Genomic DNA, 14,595 nt, shown 5'->3' with positions numbered 1-14,595 from the left:
AACATGCTGCCGCCTGTTCAACATGACAGGTTCCCTTTAATTTTTTTTTAACACTATAGCTCGATATTCTTTAAATGTGCAAACTGACACCTACCGTAAATAAATTATTAAATTGGGTTCCATATTTTGTGTTGGTCTCTTTGATATATAATATGTATATTGTGAACAGGGCAATAATGGCAACAGTTTCAGATGGCGTGGCTGTTTTTATTCCTAATATTTCATTAGTATTTTATTTTATTTTTGATTATTTCTTACATTTATTTTTTGCACATAATATATCCCCCAAGTGGTCATTAAAAGACCTCTAGGGGGACACTTCTACTTTTTTGTTTTTTTTGCACTTTTCCACTGTAACTGGGGCAGAAGCCCCAGTTACGGGGAAAGCGGCCACCTGTGGGGACATTTTATACAAGCAGAACTGATCAGTGTCTGCTAAGACCCTGTGCAGTGTCCTGAAACACACTGCTTAATACTGTGATTGTGTTTTATGAAAATGTGCTTGTGCCTGAGTTCCCATAAAGTTGCATAGGGAGGGGAGGTTCTAACAAACCTCCCAGGGCTGACTCTGCCCTGCTCTCTGAAAAGAGAAGACGAAGGAGGAGAGTGTATTCATTGTTATAGACGAGAACAACCCCTTATGCGACTTTTGGAAACTAACCTGAGCCATTGTAGAAGCTGCTTTGCTGTAAATGACTTTTGCACACATTGATGACGTTTGGATCAGCTTCAGTAAAGTACTGGGAATTTGTTAAGAGATCAGGTCTTCTTATTGTGCGAACTTATCACCTATTTGCACCCAAGGGTGCTGGCGTCACGAACACCAGGGAGCCTGCCTCCTCTGCACCTTAAAAAAACATTCCACCAAGGGCACCTAAACCACCATCTGGCGGGAGTCCCTGGACAACAGAGTGTGCCCCGAAGGAACTGGTCCTGTCCTTCCATTCACTGCACACTGGCCCGGGGCTCTGCTAACCGTGAGTAAAACTACTACTACCCCCATTGCCCCACCATAACTCACACATATCGCCCCTGCTGCCCAGTCATTGCATTTTTGGCGTCACGAACAGGATCAAAATCCCTTGTGCCTTATGTAAACAGGATTCAATATCGTCTGTGCCTTATTATAAACAAAATATATGTGCTCTCAGACCATTTCTGAAGCCCACAGCATCTGTAAAACCCCATACAAGTGACTTTATTGTATTTATTTGCTGCTGGAAAGGGTGAATCTGCAGCACTGTGGCAAAATAGGGGTTAATCAGCCATCTTGGATTTGGTCCTCACATATGAGGGAAAAGTTTGTTCCACCCAGCAGATGGGTGGGAAACAAACAGCCCGCCGCCACAGAGGAACCATCCTTGCAGCAGGAGAAACTAAAGTGTTGAGTACAAGTTCCCAGGAGTACAAAGAAACTGACTGTACCCCTACAGGAAGTGAAAGCAGCAGCCATCTTGGAGAAGAGAAAAATACAGTTCCAGCTTCACTGGATCCTGAGAATCAGCTCTGAAGTTCTGAGTGAAATTAACTTTAATAAGGACCGTTTGGGGCCACAATCTGCCTTACAGAGCACCATACTCCCTTATATTGGGCTGTTGCGCCAACTCTTAAAGGCCCAGACGTCTATATAGTGGCCATTGCCCATAGCAACGCAACAGAAAAAGTGTGTAAAACTGCATGTAACTTGCATTATATTGAAAGACTGTCATTGCCATGTCTGAACAAGGAGATAGTGAGCAGCCTGACCCTATTAGGTTCCCTGCAACAGCCGCAGCTAGAGCATCACCATCCTCTGCAGCATTATGATTCCCTTAACAATACCTTTTTTTAGGAGCAGCCTGGTTCCCACGATATGCTGGGGCAACTCATACTTTAAGAGAATTTAAAGAAAACATTTTAAAGCAATATAATTTATGGATAGCGGCTCACCCCACTCAACTAGTGGACCTAGGTGCTCATGTTCCAGGACTGCCCCACAGTCCTCTCAAAGAATAAAATTTAATTAATTTGTGGTGGAACAGGCATTCTATCAGCCGGAGTTGTTAATAGAAAATTTATATTTTAGTGTTGCTATATTCACGGTTAAAATTCCCCAAAAATATACAGTAAGTTAAAAAATATACAACATACAATATGTTAAAAACATACAATATACAATATGTAAAAAAAAAGTAGATGATGTATTCCAACAGACACCTCCCGATAAGGGCTGTGTCTGTAAGGATAGAGACAGTAAATTAATTTGTTTAGTTATTGCAGATAATATCCTCAATGGACATAACAAAAATCAAAAGGAATAAACGATCAAGAAGAGTAAACAATAAAAAGTAAAAAATATTAGATTAAAATTACAGGATACAAAATGTCCCAATGGTCCTCCTTTATATGAAAGTTATATCGAACCACTTTTCTGTATGGTACAGAAGATAAGATGAAAATATATCAGGTTGTAAGATACCAAGGGCAATGTGGAGTTAATTGGAGTTAATAGTATTAGCAGTATTAGCGGATTCACATAGTCCATTGGTTACGTTTAGTACAATATGCAGTTATGTAGATATTCCTCCTTGTCCAACAAGGTAAAAATTTATAGGAATAATTACAGCAATGATTAATTGGTTTGGTTTTACCGTGTCCTCTGTGTCTCTTTCAGCAGATATCGGCTGGCCTGCTAGCGCTCCACTCGCTGCAAAAGCCAAGGCTTGTCTTGCAGTCTGCAAGTCTCTTCCAAGTAGCAGATCACGTGTAGTCCGGCGGGTCATGTGGCGTCCCACGTGACAGGTGTGTGTTTTGGGATTCAAATTTTTCAGCGTGCTGTTGCGGGCTTGTAACTACTTGGTCACAGTGTTTACATTAAATGTCAAAGTTTCTCGGGATAACGCAATTGGCCATACGCGTTTTGAAGCTGCCTGCTTCTTCATCAGTGGCTATTGCATATTGTACTAAACGTTACTAACCAAAGGACTATGTGAAACCGCTAATACTACTAAAACTATCGAAATGGACATATCAAGACATTTTGGGTCATAGTTTTGACTGATTAACTAACTCCACATTGGCCTTGGTAAATTTCAACCCAATGTATTTTCATCTTATCTTCTGTACCATACAGAAAAGTGGCTCGATATAACTTTCATATAAAGGAGGAACATTGGGACATAATACAACAATTCAGCCTATAGTTGTCTCAATACCTTATGATCCCAGGAGCTAGCAGGACTGATAACCCATTATGGTTGTCTTTTGTATCCTGTAATTTTAATCTAATATTTTTTACTTTTTATTGTTTACTCTTTTCGATCGTTTATTCCTTTTTATTTTTTATGTCCATTGAGGATATTATCTGCAATAACTAAACTAATTAATTTTCTGTCTCTATCCCTACAGACACAGCCCTTATCGGGAGATGTCTGTTGGAATACATCCTATACTTATGTTGTGTGTTTTTTTTAACATATTGTATGTTTTTTAACATATTGTATGTTGTATGTTTTTTAACTTATTGTATATTTTGGGGGAATTTTAACTGAATATAGCAACAATAAAATATCAATTTTCTATTAACAACTCCAGGTGATAGAGTGCCTGTTCCACCACAAATTTATTAAAGAACATTTTTTTTGCTGTATTCAGATTGTACTCTATGTCAGCAGAACAGCAAATGGTAATCCTCATTGCACAATTGGAAGGTGCTGCCCCCCCCCCCCCCCCCCCCCCCCCGTGAAGCAGAGGATCAAGATAAAACACTGAGAGAACAATTCATTGAAGGTGTTAGGACAGAAACCTTAAAGAGCCAGTTAAAGATGTTAGCTGCACATTACCCAAGTTCTACCTTCCTAGACTTCAAAGAGCTAGCTATAAGTATTCTGGGGAAAGAACCACAACCAGAGCCTGCTAGGCCTGCTGAAATGTCTGTAAATAAGCCCTCTACAGCCCCACAATGTCACCCTATAGTTAGTCAGGAAGCCCAAGCTCCTAACCAAAAGTCTGGAGAAAGTATGCCAAAAACTGGAACAGTGGGAGAAACCCCTATTGCTGGAGGATGAGACACTATTACCAAGGAAACGCATCCCTCCTAATGATAAAGAGACTTATCCCAGAAAACCTGGTAGACAACCCACTTTGATGAGCAAATCAACCTATTTGTAGATACTGTCACAAGCCAGGCCACACAGAAAGGATGTGCTGGCAGTTTAAAATGTTGACCCCCGTGGCCAAGGACCACCCCTCGGGAGGTAGAGCAGTAGGTCCAGAAGATCCCAGTTGGAAGCCCAGATATGCAGGACCCTGTCCAGAAGTGGTTCTCTGAATCAATGGGGTTCCCTTTGTTGCCTTATTGGACACTGGGTCTCAAGTCACAACTAACCGACAGACTTTGAGAAATACTGGGACCATGACAAGCCACCAGAATCCTGGCTGAGCATTATACTCTTCAAGTGGGAGGAACCACACTACCCCAACAAGGTATCATTGTTGTGCAAGTTAGTGAAGATAACAACCCTCTAGTAGTCCTAGGATTAAACATCCTTAGGAACTGTTATACTGAAATGCTTGAAGTTTTGCACAAGTCCATGCCTACAGCTTCACCTGCCTCTAAAAAGGTGATACAACAGACCATCCGTGTATTAAGTGCACAACAGAAATTTGGAAATGAAAAAGGAGAGATTTACCATGCTCACATCAAAGGTAACCAACCAGTGATCCTGTTTGTGACGCCAAAAATGCAATGACCGGTCCGCAAGGGAGATATGTGTGAGTTATGGTTGGCCGATGGGGGTAGTAGTAGTTTTACTTACAGTTAGCAGAGCTCCCTGGGCCGGTGTTCAGTGAATGGAAGGACAGCACCAGTTCCTTCGGGGCACACTCTGTTGTCCAGGGACTCCTGCCAGATGGTGGTTTAGGTGCCCTTAGTGGAATGTTTTTTTAAGGTGCAGAGGAGGCAGGCTCCCTGGTGTTTGTGACGCCAGCACCCTTGGGTGCAAATAGGTGATAAGTTTGCACAATAAGGAGACCAGTTCTCTTAACAAATTCCCAGTACTTTACTGAAGCTGGCGATCCAGGTCATCAATGTGCACAAAAGTCATTTACAGCAAGGCAGCTTCTACAATGGCTTAGGTTAGTTTCCAAACATTGCATAAGGGGTAGTTTTCCTCTATAACAGCGGTTCTCAACCTAGGGGTCGCGACCCCTTTGGGGTTCGATCGGCCCTTTCCGGGGGGTCGCCTGAGGCTTCCTATTAGGGATGCACGATTGTAGCGTTACATTACCCTACTTCGTGAGATTTCCCTACCTCCTGACTTCCCGTCGCACTGCTATTGATGTGAGGAGGCGTTCCTGAGTTTTGACGATCTGCGCATGCGCAAACCGACAGTTTATGGAAAATCTCAGCGGAGTTCAGCTTTACACCGGGACACTGCGCATGCGCAGGAGAGCCTTAGTAGGGAAATATTACGGCCCAGTGCGCAAGCGCGGCTAACTCCGGCCGGCGCATGCGCAGTGTCCCGGTGTGAAGCTGAACTCCGCTGAGATTTTCCATAAACTGGCGGTTTGCGCATGCGCAGATCGTCAAAACTCAGGAACGCCTCCTCACGTCATTAGCAGTGCGACAGGAAGTCAGGAGGTAGGGAAATCTCACAAAGTAGGGTAATGTAACACTACAAATAGGAGAGAGATTGTTTCACACAGGAGTAACACACTTTACATGCAAAGACAGTTATGTGCGCAGTTTAGGACACATGAGGGGACACATAGGGCCATGAGGGGGACCAGCATAAGATGCTATATGTCTTATGCTGGCCCCCCTCATGGCCCTATGTGTCATAGCACACATCCCCTATAACAGCGTACTCCACAGATCCACCCCATAACAGTGCCATCCACAGGTCCCCCATAAGTGTCCTCCACAGATCCCTCATAACACTGTCCTCCACAGATCCCCCATAACAGCATCCTCCACAGATCCCCCATAACAGTGTCCTCCACAGATCCCCTATAACAGCGTCCTCCACAGATCCCCCATAACAGCGTCCTACACAGATCCCCCATAACAGCATCCTCCACAGATCCCCCATATAACAGCGTCCTCCACAGATCCCCCACAACACAGCGTCCTCCACAGATTATCACGATCGGCGTAACTGTCACATACGTGACACGGAGGGAGGAAAAGAGGGAGGCCCTGCCCTAGTGAGAGGGAAGGTGGTGACCCCTGACTCACCTTGCGACTGGCGCCTGGCTGCCCTGTCGTCCCTAGACGGGTTCCTCACCCGTACGCCGATCACGTGCCTAAAACCCTGGCTTTCCCTAGGATGAGCCCTAGATAGTGAACAGGGCGGTGGGAACACTAGTCCGCACCACTAGCTCTAAAGGAAAACACCAAGGGGAGGACAGACAATACAAACTAAACATATAATCCCAGGAGGGCAACAACAGGAGACAACAAAAGCCCAACAGGGATCCGGAGGGTAGCACTCTGGAACAACAACCAGATTCTCAGCTCCAGTGGGTCAGCATAGATGTCCAGGCAGGAAGCTCTATAACTGGCAACAAGAGAAGTGTGAGAGGAGAATATAAGGAGTTTGGGAGTGGCAGACAAGAAACAGCTGAGGAGGAGAAGCTACGGATCCCTGAGTGAGACAAAAAGGATAGCAAGGCAAACACAGAAAACAAACACTAAGAAACACAGTGATCTTTAGACATAGAGCGCGCAGCCACCCGCTGCGACTTCCTGACCCCGGGTATAACGGAGTCAGACGTGGCTCTTGACACCCTCGTGACAGTACCCCCCCTTTCACGAGGGGCCTCCTGGACACTCAGGACCAGGTCTCTCCGGATGAGAGACATGGAAAGCCTGAATCAACCTGTTGGCGTTTACCTCTGACGCTGGAACCCACATTCTTTCCTCGGGACCGTAACCCCTCCAATGCACCAGATACTGAAGAGAGCGGCGGACCCGACGAGAATCAACAATTCTGGATATTTGAAACTCCAGATTACCATCCACAACAACAGGAGGAGGTGGCAGCGGTGATGGTTCTAGAGGTGGAACATACTTCTTGAGCAGCGACTTATGGAAGACATTATGGATCTTAAAAGTCTGAGGTAGCTCCAGGCGAAAAGCCACAGGGTTAATGACGGCTACAATTTTATAAGGACCAATGAACCTAGGACCCAGTTTCCAAGAGGGAACCTTCAACTTAATATTCCTAGTAGACAACCACACATAGTCATTCACTCCTAGGTCCGGACCTGGCGACCGTTTCTTATCGGCCATGCATTTGTATTTACCACTCATATTTTTCAAGTTAGCTTGCACCTTCTGCCATACCGATGAAAGAGATGAAGAAAACCGTTCCTCTTCGGGAACCCCAGAAGACCCCCCCTCTTTGAAAGTACAAAATTGGGGATGAAAACCGTATGCACCAAGAAATGGTGACTTGCCAGTGGATTCCTGACGGCGATTATTTATGGCAAACTCGGCTAACGGTAAATATGATGACCACACCTCTTGGTTTTCAGACGCAAAACACCTTAAATATGTTTCTAGGTTTTGGTTGGTACGCTCAGTCTGTCCATTCGACTGAGGATGGAAAGCTGAGGAAAAGGATAAGTGTACCCCTAAACGGGTACAAAAAGCTTTCCAAAACTTAGAAATAAACTGGGTTCCCCGATCCGAAACCACATCGGAAGGGACCCCGTGAAGCTTCACGATTTCACTGATAAACACCTGAGCAAGAATCTTAGCATTAGGAAGTGCGGGTAGCGCAATAAAGTGTACCATTTTGCTAAACCTGTCTACTACTACCAAGATAACTGTTTTACCCGCAGACAAAGGTAAGTCAGTTATGAAATCCATTGATAGATGTGTCCATGGTCTATTGGGGATGAAAAGTGGCAATAAAGACCCTGCTGGACGTGTATGAGAGACTTTCGCGCGTGCACAAGTAGAACAAGTAGACACGAAATCTATTACATCCTGACGCAACCTTGGCCACCAAAAACGACGAGACAATAGCTCCAAGGTTGCTTTACTACCCGGGTGCCCAGCAAGTGCCGAATTATGATGTTCCTTCAATAACTCAAGACGCAGGTTTAACGGTACAAACAATTTCTCTGAGGGGCAAGAGGCCGGGGCGTCCCCCTGGGCCTCTAACACCTTTCCCTCTAGAACAGAGTGTACAGCAGAGACAACCACTCCTCTTTGTAAAATAGGTACCGGATCACTAACATTACCCCCTCCAGGGAAACTACGAGACAATGCGTCTGCCTTGGTATTTTTTGCCCCAGGACGATAGGTGATTACAAAGTTAAATCTGGTAAAGAATAGCGACCACCTAGCTTGTCTAGGGGTGAGACGCTTAGCCGATTCTAGGTACAGAAGGTTTTTGTGATCCGTAATTACCGTGACGGGGTGGATTGCTCCCTCTAAGAAGTGACGCCACTCTTCAAACGCCAGTTTAATCGCCAACAGTTCCCTATTTCCAATATCATAGTTCTTTTCTGCTGCAGATAATTTTTTGGAAAAGAAAGCGCAAGGACGCCATTTGCCAGGAGACGGACCCTGAGACAATACAGCCCCCACTCCCACCTCCGACGCATCAACTTCAACAATAAAAGGCTGGGAGACATCAGGTTGAATTAGGACAGGTGCCGAGGTAAATCTCTCTTTTAGAGAGGAAAATGCAATTTTAGCGGCGTCAGACCATTTAGAAAAATCAGTCCCCTTCCTAATCATGTCAGTAAGGGGTTTAACGATCACTGAATAATTTTTAATAAACTTTCTGTAGAAATTTGCGAAACCCAAAAACTGTTGTAGAGCTTTAAGGTTCTCAGGAAGATCCCAATCTAAAATTGCCTGGACCTTCCCAGGATCCATACGGAAACCTGAAGCAGATAATAGATATCCCAGGAATTGTATTTCCTGAACGGCGAAGACACATTTTTCAATTTTCGCATATAATTTATTCGTCCGTAGGACCTGCAGTACTTGCCTGACATGTACTTCATGTGTTTTCAGATCAGCCGAATAAATTAAGATATCATCTAGGTATATGACTACAAACCTGCCGATGAGATGACTAAAAATATCATTAACGAAATGTTGGAAGACAGCAGGGGCATTGGTCAGACCGAAAGGCATGACTAAATTTTCGTAATGCCCCTCAAGGGTGTTAAAAGCTGTCTTCCACTCATCCCCTTCCTTGATACGAATCAGATTGTAGGCCCCCCTAAGATCAAGTTTGGAGAACCACCTAGCACCCGCAATCTGATTAAAAAGGTCAGGAATGAGAGGAAGAGGGTATGGGTCTCGGACGGTTATCCGGTTTAGCTCACGGAAATCTAGGCAAGGACGCAGGCCCCCATCTTTCTTTTTAACAAAGAAAAACCCTGCAGCCACGGGTGAAGAAGAGGGTCTGATGTGTCCCTTGGCCAGACTCTCGGAGATATAATCTTTCATGGCTTGTCTCTCGGGACCCGAAAGATTATACAACCTGGACTTGGGTAATTTTGCACCGGGAATCAGGTTAACCGGGCAATCATAAGGACGATGAGGTGGTAGCTTCTGACAACCCTTTTCAGAAAAAACGTCCTCAAAGTCCGAAATAAATGTAGGTAGGGAAGCTATGGAGGCGATTAAGCAATTGTTATTTAAGCAATTCTCTCTGCAATGCTCACTCCACTCCAATATCTCCCTGGCCTGCCAATCCACCACTGGATTGTGCGCTACCAACCAGGGAAGACCCAATACCACAGGAGGGCAACAACAGGAGACAACAAAAGCCCAACAGGGATCCGGAGGGTAGCACTCTGGAACAACAACCAGATTCTCAGCTCCAGTGGGTCAGCATAGATGTCCAGGCAGGAAGCTCTATAACTGGCAACAAGAGAAGTGTGAGAGGAGAATATAAGGAGTTTGGGAGTGGCAGACAAGAAACAGCTGAGGAGGAGAAGCTACGGATCCCTGAGTGAGACAAAAAGGATAGCAAGGCAAACACAGAAAACAAACACTAAGAAACACCGTGATCTTTAGACATAGAGCGCGCAGCCATAACGGAGTCTAACGGAGTCAGACGTGGCTCTTGACACCCTCGTGACACAGATCCCCCACAACACAGCGCCCTCCACAGATCCCCCACAACACAGCGCCCTCCACAGATCCCCCACAACACAGCTCCATCCACAGATCCCCCACAACACAGCGCCAATTACAGAACTACCTAACACCTTGTAATAGACTGGCATACATACTGCATATCAGATATTTACATTACAATTCATAACAGTAGCAAAATTAGTTATGACGTAGCAAGGAAAAAATGTAATGGTTGGGGGTCACCACAACATGAGGAACTGTATTAAGGGGTCACGGCTTTAGAAAGGTTGAGAACCACTGATCTATACACATAAGTATCTGACCCCTGAGGGTGTGACCACTGCTCTATAACAATTAATACACTCTCCTCCTTCTTCTTCTCAGAGAGCAGGGCAGAGTCAACCCTGGGAAGTTTGTTAGAACCTCCCCCTTCCTATGCAACTTTATGGGAACTCAGGCACAAGCACATTTTCATGAAACACAATCACACTATTGAGTGTTTCAGGACACTGCATCTGCAGCCCTGCTCTGTCCCCGAGACACCTGGCAATCTCATGATCGCTGGGATCAATAGCGCCCTATGCACCCTGCAGTAATAAACCGCTTCTGTCTTCTCCCCGGGTTCCTTGGCAGTCACTGACAGCGGGGGACCCGGCCTGCTCCTGCTGGACTGCAGACGCAGGAGCTTTAATCCTGCATCATATAGCGCTGCAGTCACAAAAACACCTGATCACACAGGCAGATGATCAGCTGTGTTTCTGTCTAGGAGGACTGGAGCCACAGATTGTGCACCCCTTGTGTAGAAGATACAATGGAAAGGTTCCCAACTATCACTGCCCACAGAGGCTTTAGAGGAAACACTGATTGGAGCATCCTACTGACCACCTTTCATATAGTGACAGTCTATGCCACCTGCTATAATGTCTATCAAACTATAATTATACGTTTGGACAGACCGCTGCCCTCAATACACCAGCCCCTTACTGTTTGGATATTTTCATTAATCAGACTACATATAATATGGAATATGACCTACGCAGTTGACTTACCTTTGGACAACTGTACTTTGAAAGAAGATTCCACAACACGATCATTCAGTGGCTGCGCATGGCGGTAATCATTACGCAGGGTATTATTGTGCCAATCCAGCAATGTCCCCTCCAACAATTTGATCTGCGGAGAGCATGAGGAATCAAATGTAACAAAAGGACTGGTACGTAAAGTACCAGAAATAGAAATGTAATTCTAGTAACTACAGTACAGCGTCCAGCCATTACATGACAGCCTGGGGACAGAATGGGGGCCGGAGAATATTACTAAAACTAAAGGTAGGTATGGGTTACAAATAAATGGCACTTGGTCTAGTCTTGCAACTGTTTTTATGTGAACTCTGAATACTAACGAATGCCAATCTAAAGGTATCCATTAGTGTTACTAAGTTTCTTAGCATTACATGGTAGAGTATTACTCCTAGTATCAATATATATTTCATAAATATGCTTGCTAGGTTTGCTCAGGCCTTCACTTTTATGACTATAGAGATAGATCTGGGGCTGCAATCAACAAGGGTATACATACCACAGAGGCAGAATATGAAGCTGCAATGGGACCCTCGATGAGAGAGGGTCCAGCCCTGTTTGATCTCTTCCCCTCTGCTACTTGGAGACAATGTTCCTTTCCAGAGAACTGTATTATTAGCAAGCAAGGGGTCGGAGAATTGGCCAAAGTGTCATCAAAAGGGCATGGGGGGGGGGGGGGAACAACTAAAACTAAGTCCTTCTATCCTAGGAGGAAAAATTATTCTTACTTCAATCTATGCTATCAATTTTTTATATTTATTTTTCTGTTCTTCTAAAGGATTGCATTTCTGTTCTGGTAAGTGCCTTCTTTACATTGGCTGCAAGAAGGGACCCCATTGCTTTATTCTTGCAATGATCTTAGGAAATTACAGCTTACCTTACCTGACTATGTCATGTGACTATATAGAAGTGATGTCATAGCAGCAATTTATCATAAGAGTGGTGGGGTTGTGTGACTACAGAAGTGATGTCATATGGACAATTCATCGTAACACTGGATCTGTTAGTTTGTATATGCTCGAGTCCATTTTCCCTATGACCATAGTGGACCAGGACCATGAGTAAAATGTTGCTAAAGGGATGTCGTAATAGTGAAAAGAGGGTGCAAGTTAGGGAGACATGGGGCTTGTATGGACGTTCATCTGGATCTTCAATACACTCCCTTACTCGCTGCATTAAGTCTCCGACAGCACCTGGTCATCTAGGGGTTATATCATAATAGGATAATATTCCGAATGCTCGTTGTTTTATAAGTAGATCTTTATTACTGTCCCAGCACAAGCATAGGGTACAGCATGGTGGTTAGTACTGTTACAAATTGTATCACTGCAAGTCACAGTATACAGTGAGGAACAGAAGTATTTAAACACCCTGCGATTTTGTAAGTTCTCCCACTTAGAAATCATGGAGGGGTCTGAAATTGTAGGTGCATTCCCACTCTGAGAGACAGAATGTAAAAAAAAAAAGTCAGCAAATCACATTGTATGATTTTTTAAGAATTTATTTGTCTTGCACTGCTAAACATAAGTGTTTGAACACCTGAGAAACAGCAAGATCTCTGGCTCTGAAAGACCTGTTACTGTGCCTGTAAAAAGTCCACCTCTACTCCACTCATTAATCTAACTTAGTAGCACCTGTCTGAGCTCTTTAAAGACACCTGTCCACCCCACAGTCATTCAGACGCCAACTACTACTATGGGCAAGACCAAAGAGCTGTCAAAAGACGCCAGAGACAAAATTGCAGACGTCCACAAGGCTGGAAAGGGCTACGGGGCAATTGCCAAGCAGCTTGGTGAAAATAGATCAACTGTTGGAGCAATTGCTAGAAAATGGAAGAGGCTAAAGACGACTGTCAGTCTCCCTCGGACTGGGGCTCCATGCAAGATCTCACCTCGTGGGGTATCATTGATGATAACAAAGGTGAGTGTGGCAAGAAAGGGAGAGGCACTCATAGGGTAGTATGAAATTACGAGGGTATTCAGAAACAAAAGGTGCCAATTATTGTGCTCACCTTTTTGTGTTGTGCATCAATAGGCACAACACTCGTGAGAGCGGTTGGCTGGTGCTGCCGGTTACACGGCCATGGTCATGGGCGTGACTCCTGATCCGCATGCGGTTGCCTGCAATTTTGGTTTGGTTGTTCAACCACAGGTGAGGGCTGCTAGTGTGCTGCCTCACTTGTGGTTGCCGCGGGCAACAAGTATTGTATTGTCGCAGTATAGCAGCCTGAGCTGGTGCTAGGCAGCTTGCTGCAATGGCATGCGGTTACACCTAGCAACCTCTCTGTTAGGTGTGTGTTTATGTTATGCACTTTGTATGTCTGGTGTGCACATGGTCTTATGTTAGGTGTGCACTGTGACACTTCCCTTCACTGTGGCTGCCCGTGGCAACGTTTGGTATGATGTACATGTGGTGGCAGTGTCTCGGCCTTCTGGCTGACTCCCAGGACATGGTTGTCACCCATGTCGTTGCCAGCGGTAACAGCCGCAGTGTGATGTGCATTTGGACACTTCCCCTTTAAGTGGTTTCACTCCCTGTAAGTGTTGGAAGGGTTAATTCCCTCTCCTTGTGTGTCTGTGTGGGTGTGGCCACTTTGGGCTATAAAGCCTTGTTGGAGATCAGAAGCTGAGGGGTGCTTCAGCCATGCTTTACTGGAGACACCCTCCTTGTATTTCCATCTGCCAGTGGGGGCCACCCTTGTGGTCATAAACTAACTGTGACTCTTTGGTTTATGTTGATGTCCACTTGATGTTTTCCTTTGTGATGTTATGCACCTATGGATCTGGGTTCCTGTGTGTTTGTGTGTGTGCTGTGTCCATTGGTGTTTGGGTGTGGACACTTGCTGTATTGCACGGGATGCAGTCTGTGTGTCTGTGGCAGGTAGGTGTGGAAGTGCTTTTCAGCCTCCTGCTATATCCATAGGCTGTTTATGTTCTCTTCCCTTTGCAGCTTGGCCAGTGAGACTCCTGTTCCTCTGTGTCCAGAAGGAACAGGTCGTCTTCACCTACTCCTAGTTCAGGGACCGGTCGGAGGGTGAGTAGGGATCATAGGTTCCTGAGCATGGGCCCTCCTACCTTCAAGGTCGGCCCATGCAACTAGGAGTTAGGGACGGATTAGGGATGTATTAGGAGGTGACCTGCTCCCTAATTCTGTCGTCCTGGCCGAGCAGCCATTAACATCTTCTGGCATCGCACGGCTGAGGGTTTTCCACATCCTCAGCCGTGACAGCCGGTATCTCTCAATCCTTGTGAGTGGAGTGGCCAGTTCTCCAGAGGAGTGATGTGAGATTCAGTTGGGGATATGTACCAGGACAGTACACAACTGTGATACCTCTTGGCGCAAACACGACTTCAATGGATATTTACAAAATCTTTTTTTATTAGGTAATAAGCGATAGTCACTTATTACCTAATAAAAAAAGAT

At 45.1% G+C, this 14,595-nt stretch overlaps 1 protein-coding gene across 1 annotated transcript in view; it reads right to left on the bottom strand.

Annotated features, from left to right (window-relative positions):
* Positions 1–14,595, bottom strand: part of CA6 (carbonic anhydrase 6) — a 56,343-nt gene that overhangs the window by 7,347 nt on the left and 34,401 nt on the right. The window contains exon 7 of the mRNA XM_044281830.1: positions 11,143–11,266. Within this exon, the coding sequence (XP_044137765.1) occupies positions 11,143–11,266 (124 nt within the window). The remainder of the gene's footprint in view (positions 1–11,142; positions 11,267–14,595) is intronic.

This window comes from Bufo gargarizans, chromosome 2, assembly GCF_014858855.1.
Source record: "Bufo gargarizans isolate SCDJY-AF-19 chromosome 2, ASM1485885v1, whole genome shotgun sequence".
NCBI classification, from domain to species: Eukaryota; Metazoa; Chordata; class Amphibia; order Anura; family Bufonidae; genus Bufo; species Bufo gargarizans.
The sequence above is the reverse complement of the archived record's forward strand: the minus strand, read 5'-3'. Positions and strand labels throughout refer to the sequence as shown.